The sequence below is a fragment of the Equus asinus genome, chromosome 28 (assembly GCF_041296235.1).
Source record: "Equus asinus isolate D_3611 breed Donkey chromosome 28, EquAss-T2T_v2, whole genome shotgun sequence".
Lineage (NCBI taxonomy): Eukaryota > Metazoa > Chordata > Mammalia > Perissodactyla > Equidae > Equus > Equus asinus.
The window spans coordinates 16,343,810-16,357,288 of NC_091817.1; the positions used below are offsets into that span (position 1 = coordinate 16,343,810).

At 43.1% G+C, this 13,479-nt stretch overlaps 1 protein-coding gene across 1 annotated transcript in view; it reads left to right on the top strand.

Annotated features, from left to right (window-relative positions):
- The first annotated feature begins 4,033 nt into the window (after nt 1–4,033).
- LONP2 (lon peptidase 2, peroxisomal) overlaps nt 4,034–13,479 on the top strand; it is a 105,967-nt gene continuing 96,521 nt past the window's right edge. The window contains exons 1-2 of the mRNA XM_014857523.3: nt 4,034–4,427; nt 10,665–10,899. Of these exons, the coding sequence (XP_014713009.3) occupies nt 4,195–4,427; nt 10,665–10,899 (468 nt within the window). The 5' untranslated portion in view covers nt 4,034–4,194. The remainder of the gene's footprint in view (nt 4,428–10,664; nt 10,900–13,479) is intronic.

Genomic DNA, 13,479 nt, shown 5'->3' on the forward strand with positions numbered 1-13,479 from the left:
GGTATGTTTGCAGAACACGAATTGCTCATCTCAACATAGCTGGAGGTCACATTAGCTTGGGCCGCTTTCCTGTTCTACGAGGCCCACCTCCACCTCCTTGACTGGCCCGGGAATTCCCTCCAGAACTTCCTTTGGCAGTCCTTGAAAAGTTCCCTGGCCTCCCAGCTCCCCCTCAGGAAGAAGCTGGAGCTGAAGTTTATTCACACAAATTAGTGGCAGGACCATCAGTGCAGTCAGGGGTGGACAGGACATGGCTGGGAATAAAACAGAGAAAACAGATGCTTCCTGCCCTGTGTTCTCCCCACCCAGGGGCAAAAGTCATGATTATAAACCTGGTTTAGACATGGGCCACCTGCATATGAAGAAACAGCCTGTGAACAGGAGGGGACCGCTGGAGCAAGGTAACCCGTGGCAAGGGCTTTCTGGAACAGCTGTTTATTTCCTCATTTTTCCTATCACTTACCCAGTAGGGTCTAGGGTTGAAGGCCAGAAGGTGCACCAGAGGGTAAGGAAGGTGCCCAGTACAAGGGGACAGAAGCCCCGAAAACGTTTAGAGGATTCGACTTTCCTCCCCATACCTCTCCCTTCCAGGCCATTGGTTCCCTGTGCTAGTTAACTTTCCTTGCTCTTGGGTTTATTTCCTTCTGCTCGTTCCAATAGCTTCTGGAGGCCAGCACCGGCCATCTTGTTGACTGCTGAATCCCTGCCTCCCAGTGCTTGGTCTTCTCTTCTCTTCCGGAAACTGGAGAGCTCCTCCCCACCTTGATCTTTGCACTAGTCCTGATATCTTGCCAAGAACCTCCTCCCAGCTCCCTGCAGAGCCGGTCCCTTCTTGTTCTTTGGTCCCAGTTCAAACTCCACCTCTGTGGAGGAACCTTCTCAGACCCCCTAGCTAATGTTGTACTCCTCTCCCCACCACCTTCTCCATATTTTCCTATTATATTTTCTTTACATATCACTTTCTGAAACTGCCACTTAGTTATTTGTTGGCTTGTTTGTTTTCTGCTACGTCACTGGAATGTAAGCTCTTTAAAACCAGGGACGTTGTCTGTCTTATTCACCGGTGTATCCATGAATCTAGAATAGTGCCCAGCACATAGTAGATACTTAATAAATTTTTGATGTATAAATGAGGGAAGTAGATGCAGAGCCTGTCAAAGAAGGAGCCAGGAGGGCCAAATGATCGCTGAAGATTCCACACTGAGACTCCTGACGCTTTTCCAAGTGGGCTGACATATCCCACCACAGAGATATACCAAGAGGATCGAAAGGACATGTTCATCAAGCAAGCAACTTAACTGTGGGCCCATTCCCACACCACATCTTCTATAGGGCACTGTGAATTTATATTTTCAAAAAACAAATCCAGCCCTTCTTATGTGAGTAGAATACTTATGTTGTCTGTTGTTGTTAGGTGTCTGTGTGTGTATGTTAAAAGCATTAAACATAAGTGTTTAAAAAATATACTGGAAAGTTTATAAGACGGTTTTTGAAGTTCCTCGTTAAAATAGCCTCAGAAAATGGAGCCCATCCCTCCTTGGCCTTGGAGAGGTCCTGATGCAAAGGTAAGCTCCTCTGGAGCTGTGCCTTGCATATTTATCTCTGGATCACCCCCAGAGTCTACCACAGGGTAGTGTACACAGTATACACCCAGAGAAGTGATCAGAGCTTGCTGATTGTATCCGGGATATTCAGCTATCAGCTGAACTTCTCTCTAGGCCCCAGAGGCTCTGGTCCCAACCTAGGAGATATCCTTGACAACTGTTTTTCCTTCACTCGATATGTCCAATCCAGCAGCCTATTCTGTTGAAGCTACATTCAAACATAGCTTGACTCCTCTGCTTCTAGTCTAAATTATCATCACCTCTTGCCTGGGCATCCTCACCACCTCCTAACTGGCTGCCCTGCTTCTGACCTTAAACCCTCACATTCCATTCTCTACCAGTTGCTGAAATGATCTTCTGAAAACATAAGCCAGAAAACTTATTCCACAACTTGAAATCACCAATGGCTTGCATCAGGCCCAGAATAAGACCCCAGCTCCTTACCAGGGCCTCGTACCCTCTCTAACCTGACCCTGCCTACTTCTCTTCCTCCTCAGTGCCACTGGGCCCAAGCTCAGCAAATTCCAAGAACAGGTTCCTCAAACATCCTAAATTCATTCAAGCCACAAAGTCTTTGCAATTGTTGCTTCTTCTGCCTGGAATACTGTCCCCTCCGCCCCACCCCTGATCTTTGCATTGCTGCCTCCTCATAGTGCAGGGCTCAGTTCAGTGGTCATCTCTTCAGCAAGGCCACCTCTGACCATCTAAAGAACTGATCACTATCCAAAATTATTTTCCTTCCTCATTGTTTGTTTTGCGCACTAGAATGTCAGCTCCATGAAAGCAGGAACCTCGTCTGTCTTGTTCACTGACGCATCCCCAGCACCTAAAGTAAGATTCAGTACCTAGTAGGTATTCAAAAAGTATTTGTCTAGAGAATAAATGAAAGAAGGTACAGTCATGTCAGAGAAAGAGCTTTGGGCGAACGTTTCCAAGTCCCTGTCCCTCCACCGCAGCAGCTAGGACACCCGCCTTCTCCATTCCCTTATCTGCTGCACACACACAAACACGGCTCCATCTGTCCTGTATCAGACTCAGCCATCTCCGAGACTGTCCCCTGGCCCGGAGACGTCGAGGGTGGGATGCTGCCTTATGTAATGCTCTCTCTTCCCCTCCACAGCTAGCCCAAGACCTTGCACCTAGCAGTCCTTCAATGCATGCTTGTTGACTTGAATGGATTTTCAGTTCCCTCCTGGATTCTGAGAGCATTGCTGGACTTCACATTTGGGAAAAATTTTCCCTCTGCCAGCTACCGCCAAACCCAAGCCAAATTCCAATGTGACAGGACCCCCAATGGCCAAATGTGAAACTTCAGGCAGCAAAATACATGATATTATTGGGTTACAATCCATAAAAAAAAAAATGTCCATGAATCCATACTAACATAAAAAAAATTTAATAAGTAAATAAATGAGAGAGATGGGACAGCTTCTTCTTACAGAATTCCAAATTAATTAATGTAGAATTAGCTCCCCACAAAATACTTATTACTTATATAGATGGAAGTAGTAATTTACAGTGGAGAAATCTGGCAGCTACCACCTTTACCAAGTACTCAAGGTCAAAATGGCCATCACTAAGTCATTCAACTATCACGTGTCACTAAGAAGGCCACACCATCTCTGTGGTCTTCCTGCCAAAAATGTATAGGTTAAGCTTGAGAAAACATCACATGAACCCAAACTGAGGGACATTCTACAAAATAATGGACCATTACTCCTTGAAATACCAAGGTTAGAAAAGAACAAAACAATTATTGACGGGCCAGCCCTGTGGCCCAGTGGTTAAGTTTGTGCGCTCCGCTTCGGGGGCCCAGGGTTTCACCGGTTCGGATACCGGGCGAGATCATGGCACCGCTCATCAGGCCATGCTGAGGCGGCGTCCCACATGCCACAACCAGAAGGACCCACAACTAAAAATGTACGACTGTGTACCGGGGGGCTTTGGGGAAAAAAAAAAAAAAAAGAAGATTGGCAACAGTTGTTAGCTCAGGTGCTAATCTTTAAACAAACAAACAAAAACTATTACTGAGAAGACAGCACAACTATATGTAAAGTGGGATCCCGGACCAGAAAAAACGACATTAATGAGAAAACTGGCATCTAGGTGTGCTCTATAGACTAGACAACAGTGTTAATTTCCTGGTTGTTACAATTATAAGTGATTATGTAAGACGATGGGCAGCTGAGAAGGCTATTATATTTTTGCAACATTTTTGAAAATCTAAAATCGATTCGAATGAAAAGTTAAAAGCATTTCACGTGGATATAATTCAAATATGATCATCCTTGTGAACACAAACTAGGGGACTGCTCTGTGAGTGAACCTCAGGAGAAAGCAGAGGAGCAGGCCTGGAGAAGAGAAGGTCCCAGCGGGCAGCAGGGCGCCTCTTTTCGCATATGTACGACGGCGTCTTCCCAGGCAGCTCCGGGAGGGGCGGCGCGAAGCGGCGGCGCGTGAGCCCGGGGTCGGCCCGTAGCGCGGGGCCGGAAGCGGTGGCGCGTGAGCCCGGAAGCGGCGGCGCGCCGTCAGCTGGGAGCTTGGTTGCGGCCGCCGCGGCGCTGTGGCCCCGGCTCCCGCGGCTGCGGCCATGTCGTCGGTGAGCCCCATCCAGATCCCCAGCCGCCTCCCGCTGCTGCTCACTCACGAGGGCGTGCTGCTGCCCGGCTCCACCATGCGCACCAGCGTGGACTCGGCCCGCAACCTGCAGCTGGTGCGGAGCCGCCTGCTCCAGGGCACGTCGCTGCAGAGCACCATCCTGGGCGTCATCCCCAACACGCCCGACCCGGCCAGCGACGCGCAGGACCTGCCGCCGCTGCACAGGTGGGCCGCGGCCCCTGCCGGCCGGGCCTGGCTGCCGCGCCTGCCTCTGCGGCCCCGGGGAGCGGGGCGCGGTTTCTCTGAAGTGCCCTCGCCGCCCCGGCCTCCGCACCCCAGGCCGGCGCCCTCCGCACCGGCCCTCCTGCTCGCGTCCCTTGCCCTCCTGCCTGCGCCGCCTTTCCTGCGCTCGCTGAGACCCGAGCTGCCCGCGCGTTCCTCTTCCCCGTCCCGTCGCGTCCCGCCACCGCTGCGTTAACTTCGGGCGCCTTTCTGCGCGCCCCTTGCGCGCCCTTCTCTTCCCCTCGGTCCTGCTGTTTCCTTCTAGAGGGCTTTCCTGCCCACATGTTCCCTTGTCTCCCTCCCTGTCGCTGCTCCTTCTGTCCTATTTAGCGTGTCTTAGGCCCCAAGCTCACACTAGGTTGCACAACACCGTGGCCCTAGTTGTGTGACTTTGGGTGACAGACTTCACCCGTGCCTGTTTTCTTTCTTCATCGTAATTTGGACGCTGACAGCATCCGTCGCTTAGGTGTGTTACAGGATTAAATGAACTAGTGTGTGTAATCGGCTTGGCGCCCGCTCTATCCGTAGTAGTGCTGTCCAGTACTGCAACCGCGAGCCACATGTGCTAGAGAGCTCTTGAAATGTGGCTCGTCCAGGTCGAGAGACTGGAGTGACCACTTTTGTCCCTGTTTGTCGGAAACTGTCCTGGTTTGGGCAAAGTCCCATGTCCCAGGAAACCTCTCAGTCCCAGACAAACAGGGTGGTCACCCTAAATGTGCTATAGGAGTACAGTACCGATTGGATTTTGACAGGTTAGTGTGAAGAATGTTTTGTTGATGAATACATTTTGTATAGAGCACATTTTGTACGAAGTATAGAATACATTTTGTATAGAGTAAATGCTGGAATGGAATATTTTGGCTCTTTGGGTTTAAATAAAATATTAGCGTTTCCTCTGTTTGTTTTCACTTTATGCTGCGGCTACTAGAATTAGGTATGTGGCTCACGTATTTCTGTTGGACGATGCTAGTATATAGTCGGCTCTCAACAAATGCTGTTATTATCTCCACACGCACCTCCCAAGCCCCTGCCTCCTGTCCTTAACTCCTGAGAGGTTTTCAGTTTAGAGCCCCTCATTCACCTACAGTTATCCTTTTATAAAGGTAGGGCTTCCTCACTGAATGGATTTCGAGAAGATTAGGAATGCCTAATTTTTATCTAAAATTTTGTGATTATGTACATTGTTTTAAGGAGACTCTCTAGCTTTCCTCAAGTTCTCAAATGAGAGTGAGACCTCTCCCCTCCCTCCTAAAACAAAATAAAGTAAAAAGATCCCTAACAGTCCATTATTGGTCTGCATAGTAAAAGCCTTGCTTTTCTCAAGCTTGGAAAACATTGAGGCTCCCATCTGATCTGCTTTGCTGATGGCTTGGGTGGAATTGGATGCTTTCCAAGTTTGAGGACACTCTGGCGAATTGTGTTGGATTCTGATTTCCCTTCATATGACCCCTCTCCTTAAGCCTCTGTTTATTTTTCCCATAATTTTTTGCTTTCTGTGCCCAGGCACTTAGTTGCCTCTTGAGGCAAGAGTGCTCATGATAGATTTTTTTGTTTTGTTTCTATTGTGCATATGTATGGTGCTTCCCCAGGGGTACACTGTGAACTTCAAAAATAGATTTAGTTGTATTTTTGAGTAGTCATTTGATGTGTTTTGTTGGTGTTACTCTGGCCAGATTTTGGAGGATTTTTAATTTCTTTTATGTAAATCCCTCCAAAACAACAATAAATACATTCTGCTGCATGGAAATAATCACTAATATTCAGATGATGTGTAATCTGATCCTTGATGTTCATATTGCTGCCTTTCTTTTACTTGAATAGCACTGTTAACATTTAATCATGTAAGGTTGGAAATGTACACTGAAAATTCTTCATAGAATTCCAGCATTGTAAGGACCCTCCAGATCATCTACTTGTCCTAGAAATACTGTTTGCTGCTTGAAAAGTCTATATAGAAAGGTTGTATTGCATTCCTTCGTATTAGGTTCCAATGTCCCTTTTCTCTAATATGACGTTTAAACGCTCTTTACCTTAAAAAGTAAAAAGGAAAGCTTTACTAATACAAATATTGAGTTATCCATAATGTTATTCTCTTTCAATTCAGATATCTGTCCTTACCCGGCTGGTTACCTGCTTTCCGGATGGTAGTAGTGCCCTAGAGGGAAGGCCAGGCCTCTGCTCCTGTCTCCTTTAGACCATCCGGGTGAAGATGGCTTCGTCTTCAAGGAGCAGCAGAAATGCTTTGCCACACAAAGTAGCAGGGCCAGATGTTGACTTACCTGAACCACCTCGTTTCCCGTTTTGCACAGCACAGTCCCTTTCTGCATGTTAGTGTTCGGGTGTGTTGCCTGACACAGGAACCTTTTTATAGGAGGAGCTTTGGATTGTCCCTGCAGGACGGAACTTGGCTCCCATGCCACCTCAGGACACCCTGCCTAACTGCACTGTATTTCTAGTGGCTCCTGGGTGACCCATTGTTTTCTTAGTGAAATGGGGAACCATTTAGTGCTTCCTGTACCCCGTCCTTTCATGCGTTTCAAGATGGTCATCCAGTCTTCCTCCAACCTGTGCTTTGGGGTACATGGCCTCAATTTCTCATAGTCCTGGTTTCTCAGTGCCTCTTCTTGGCTTTTTCTTCATCTCTGAGACCTCAAATTAGTTTCATTGGCATTTGTCTAACAAGAAATGAATGCTTTATATGTAGCAGATACACAGTTTCATAATTTGGATCAACCCCTTGTCCATGCATTACTCCTGTTTGTGCTGTTAGTCTTCCCAGGGCTTCAAAAATGTTACCTGGTAGAACTAAGATTTTCAAGTTTAATCTTAGCACATGCGTAATGGGTAACTCTACTTAGATTTTCCTAAATCTGCATTTACTCTTTTTAAGGAAGATCTGTTTATAACTGGCCTTTCTTAGATTCAGAAATGAAGTTTTAAGAAAGGAGTGAAAATCAATCCTGTAGCACCCATGCCTCACCTATTGTGGAACTTGGGGCTGTCCTAACAGTCCTTCCTTCTTTCTCAATCATTATTAATCATAAACTTTGCCAAAAATTATCAAATAGTCAAGAAGATAAGTAGAGTGACACCAAGAAGAAACTCAAAAGACCTTTTGGTGGTTCTTTCCCAGCAACATCTAGCTTTTGTTTCCAGAGCTTCATTAAGTGTCGTTAGGATGTAAACGTTGGATATTAAATAATAGGTGTGCTTTCCAGGATCTCAGCTATTTAGAAGCTATAGTAATAAGTGTTTGTTTTTCTACTTCTTGTAGGTACAAATTCATATTTTCTGTTGTGGTGAGAAAAGAGTGAATTTTGTCATAAAACCTAGTTCAGGTCCCCTATGGCTATTTACTATCCTTGTAACCATGGCTAACTAACCTGTTTACCCTTCTTGAAGGGTTACTCATTTATGCTCATTCTGTTACTCATTTATAATAAGGAGATAGAGCTGCCTTGCTCACAGGGGTGAAGGGCAGCGTAGAATGAAATAATACTTAGGAAAGCCTTTTGTAAACTGCAAAGCAATAACCCTATATGTTAGTGGTGTTATTCCCCAAGTTGGTTGTTTTAAATGTAGATTTCACAATTGGAGCCTGGGAGGAGGAGTGGGGGACCCCACATTCTTTCAATATGGGCAGAATGAATTAGCGTCATTACAAAAAGGACTTGGAAGATGGAGGGTTACAAGAAAAGTGGAGAGCTTTAAAGTAAAAATATATAGCAAATGCTTGGCGTTTAGACTAGAGATTACATATTTACATAATATCCTCTCAGAAAACTGCTATTTGCAGTGGTGCTGCTGTAGATTTTCCCATTGTTCTCAAATACTTCTGGAACTCTTAGACCATCTAAGTCAGTTTCCAAATTACACAAATGGTACACATTGTAGTTAGACTTTGGATTAAAATAATATTTTACAGCTCCAAAAGTAGATCTCAGGAGTTTGAAAAATTCTTTGAACTGTAAAATATCACAGTTACTACAGTGTAGATTTTCAGAGCTACTACCAAAAAGGAAAGAACACCACTCATTTGCATGAATAAATTTGGACCCGTTGCAAAATCAAAATGTTTGCTTTTGGTCATGCCTAATAAGACACATATTAATAGAAGTAGAATGTTTAGAAAGGTGACTAACTTGATATTAAAGCCTGTTATGTATCAACGTTAGAGAGAGAGTATTAGATTGATTGAATATTTTGCTTACTTAAATACCTGTTTTTATATATAAAACCTAGAGCCCAAAATACAATAGAAATTGTCTAAAATAATGTTAAACATGGTCCTTTTTCACAGAGCTTTTCACCCAAAATGTGTTTCACCCGGTACTCTTGTTTCTGGCCTTCTATTGTTTCACAAATTGTGAGGTTTTCTTTTAGAAAGGGTTCATTCTAGTCAACTATGAGTAGTTTAAAGTAAGAACTAATTGGCATATTTAAAACCTTTATTTTTCTAATTAGGATTGTCATAGTATTAATCTCTTTTCAGTTTGGAACATCTTCCTTTCAGTTAACAAAAGTATTTTATTTGCTTTGTAAAAAAACCTCATTTTTAGTCTCATCTTTGATCAGTTATGTAGCCTGAATCATTAAATTTGTCTCCTAACCTGGTGGTTTGGATTTGTCTCATCTCTGTCTCTGGTTTCTCCTTGCTTTCTGGTTTGTAAACCCCTTCGGGCAGGGATCCGGTTTCTTGTCTGTTGGTGTTTCTTGTAGACACGGCTGTGAATTCTTTCTGCATTGTATAAGCTTAGGCAGTGGATTATAGTCTTAGTTGGTCTCTGATCAATTTAGGTATTGCTGACTCTTTCAGGCCATCAGAGTTGGTTTTCAGGAAACGGGAGGTAGAACCTACTACTCTTAATGACTGAAGAAAAGTACCCAAAACACAAATAACTCAAAAGAGTAGATAATTGCCAAATGGCTTCAAGTTTTTAAAGTATCTGTTGGTTTTTCTCCCCACCCAATTATCTTCCTAATTTTTTGGCTTCAGTTGTGGTTTAAATCCATTTTTGCCCCCTGTACACGTGATAGAACTAGAAAGGTGGGGAGGAGAGATGGACATAGCTCAGAATAAACTGAGTGGCAGAGGGCAGCCGAAGGCTACACGTAGTCTGCAGAATGAGTAGTTTATAAGGAAGTAATCAAGAATCAACTGCATATAGAAGTAAGCAAATTCGCTAAAACGTTCACCTGCTGTATTTGTATGTCACCCAGGACGTTGGAGATGGGCAAGTGCAGTACTGTACTATTTCCGTTCCCGGGCTGTTGAGAGCCATAGGCATTTTAATTCTAGTTTCTGCTCTGAAATTACAGCCCTTCCTCTGGCTGAGGGGAGAACATGTTTACTTTGGGATCTGGAAGTGTCCTCTGAATGTCGATCTTTCTGTTTGGTGTAACTTTGGCTTAGTTTGGATGAGACTTCCTTAGTGTGAATGAAATTTATATGTGACTTGGTCAGAACTGTATGTTCTGATAAGGAGCCAAGGCTCAAATAAAGCATGACTTGCCCAGCTCCTATCAGCTGAGGTGATTACAGCTTAGAACAGAGCGAGCTTTAACTTCTGGAGATGCAGGTCTTTCTCCTCAGTCCATGCCAGTGTGTGGCCTCGAATCTTTAGCCCCACACTTAGAACTTCAGTATTCAAGGGCGTCTGTGCTAATTCCCGGAATGGACGGCAGTTTGTGATAAGGTGGATGTGTAGAAGTTTTATAGATTGTGTCGAGATCCCCTCTTGATGTTAGTAGCAGAACTGGTAGTGGAACAGAGATGTCTTAGATTGGGTTACATCATGCTGTTTATATTTAAATGTTTAAAATGCCAATATTTGTTCTGCTGTAAGATTGCCTCATTCCTAGTTGGCAGAATTAATTTAAGCTTTCTAATTGTCGACTACTTTTACTTTTTTATGCTTAAATAATCCAAATGTTTAGGAATTTCTGCCTAATTCTTAAAGGTGGTGCTGATTAGAATGAGATGACCTGCTTTGCCCCACAGCTGATGGTAGTGACTTGATAGACCATGTACTGGGGGCTAAATTAGAGAAATAATTCATTTGCAGTTTAGATGTTCTTTGTTTTTAAATGAATTTCTCAGAAATGGCAACACGTTTTGAGGCAGGTTTCCTTGCTAGTGTATTGAACGTTTGTAACACTCATGTTTTGTGTGTGTTTCAGGATTGGGACGGCTGCCCTGGCAGTTCAGGTTGTGGGCAGTAACTGGCCTAAGCCCCACTATACTCTGCTGATTACAGGCCTGTGCCGGTTCCAGATTGTACAGGTCTTAAAAGAGAAGCCGTATCCTGTCGCTGAAGTGGAGCAGTTGGACCGGCTTGAAGAATTTCCCAACACCTGTAAGACTAGGGAGGAGCTGGGAGAACTCTCAGAGCAGTTTTACAAATATGCAGTACAAGTGAGTCGCTTTTATTTTTTCCTTAAAACCCCATTTTCTTTGCTTCCTTTGCTGCCCTAAGATATGATGGATTTGTCGATTGGTGAAATTTTAGGGCAGTGTATGTTTAAATGACTTAGTAATATGTTCTAATATATTAATTTCAGTGTGCTTTTCCCTAAGATTGTACCTAAATCATTCTAAGACATTAGCCAACACTTTCTAAAATTTTTCCAAAGAGTGTTTCTACACCTTTCATTATAACTTCTGGTGTCTCCAAACCATATAATTATTAAACTTAAGTAATGTTAAAAGTTAAAATACTGCACAGAAGCTATTTGTCACTAGAATATCTAGGCACCAAATTATGTAAGTTATGTTGGTTCAGAAGTCAAGGTCACACTGTGACTGGCAGTAACTAAGGAAGGTCAAGCACGTGGTAAACTGATTTCAAGTTTGGTTGAAGCCTTGGTCAACTGGAGTGAGGGGAGGGAAGCACACGTTGGGCATGCGTTAAATATTTGACTGCTTAATTCTGGGTTTGACTTTTTTGTTAACTCTAGATTGAACAGAAAGCGCCTCTCCTTACTGACGGTTTCAAACCTTATTGAAATACATTATAAAACATAGTCTTCTGTTTTCTATTGCTGTAGTCTAGAACTAGATCTGTGAGGATCCGGCAGTGTCTAAAGGTCTTGTTTTTTTTTTTAATTTAATTTTTATTGAGTTAATGATAGATTACAATCTGGTGAAATTTCAGTTGTACATTATTGTCTGTCAGTCGTGTTGTAGGTGCACCCCTTGACCCTTTGTGCCCACCCCTCAGCCCACCTTTCCCCTGGTAGCCACTAATCTGTTCTCTGTCTACATTTTTAAATTCCTCATATAAGTGGAGTCATACAGAGATCATCCTTCTCTATCTGGCTTATTTCACTTAACATAATTCCCTCAAGGTCCACCCATGCTGTTGCAAATGGGACAATTTTGTTCTTTTTTTATGGCTGGATAGTATTCCATTGTATATATATACCACATCTTCTTTATCCAATCATCTGTTGATGGGCACTTAGGTTGCTTCCATGTCTTGGCTATTATAAATAATGCTGCAATGAACATTGGGGTGCATGGGACTTTTGGGATTGCTGACTTCAAGCTCTTTGGATAGATACCCAGTAGTGGGATGGCTGCATCGTATGGTATTTCTATTTTTAATTTTTTGAGGAATCTCCACACTGTTTTCCATAGTGGCTGCACCAGTTTGCATTCCCACCAGCAGTGTCTGAGGGTTCCTTTTTCTCCACAACCTCTCCAACATTTGTTACTATTTGTTTTAGTTATTTTTGTCATTCTAATGGGTGTAAAGTGATATCTTAGTGTAGTTTTGATTTGCATTTCCCTGATGCACAGTGATGATGAACATCTTTTCATGTGCCTGTTGGCCGTCTGTATATCTTCTTTGGAAAAATGTCTGTTCATGTCTGCTGCCCATTTTTTTATCAGGTTGTTTGATTTTTTGTTGTTGAGTTGTGTGAGTTCTTTATATATTATGGATATTAAGCCTTTGTCGGATGTATGACTTGCAAATATTTTTTCTCAGTTAGTGGGTTGTTTTTTTGTTTCAATCCTGTTTTCCTTTGCCTTGAAGAAACTCTTTAGTCTGATGAAGTCCCATTTGTTTATTCTTTCCATTGTCTCCCTTGTCTGAGAAGACATGGTGTCCGAAAAGGTCCTTTTAATACTGATGTCAAAGAGTGTACTGCCTACATTTTCTTCCAGAAGCCTTATGGTTTCAGGTCTCAGCTTTAGGTCTTTGATCCATTTTGAGTTTGTTTTGGTGAATGGTGAAAAAGAATGGTCAATTTTCATTCTTTTCCATGTGGCTTTCCAGTTTTCCCAGCACCATTTGTTAAAAGACTTTCTTTTCTCCATTGTATGCCCTTACCTCCTTGTCGAAGATTAGCTGTCCGTAGATGTGTGGTTTTATTTCTGGGCTTTCAGTTCTGTTCCATTGATCTGTGCACCTGTTTTTGTACCAGTACCATGCTGTTTTGATTACTGTAGCTTTGTAGTATGTTTTGAAGTCAGGGATTGTGATGCCTGCAGCTTTGTTCTTTTTTCTCAGGATTGCTGTAGCAGTTCGGGGTCTTTTGTTGCCCCATATGAATTTTAGGATTCTTTGTTCTATTTCTGTAAAGAATGTCATTGGGTTCTCATTGGGATGGCGTTGAATCTGTAGATTGCTTTAGGTAGAATGGACATTTTTACTATGTTTATTCTTCCAATCCATCTACATGGAATGTCTTTCCATCTCTTTATGTCGTCATCCATTTCTTTCAGAAAAGCCTTGTAATTTTCGTTGTATAGGTCTTTCACTTCCTTAGGTAAATTCACCCCAAGGTATTTTATTCTTTTGGTTGCAATTGTGAATAGTATTGTGTTCTTGAGTTCTTTTTCTGTTAGTTCGTCATTAGAGTATAGAAATGCTACTGATTTATGTAAATTGATTTTATACCCTGCAACTTTGCTGTAGTTGTTGATTACTTGTAAAAGTTTTCCAATGAATTCTTTGGGGTTTTCTATATATAAGATCATGTCATCTGC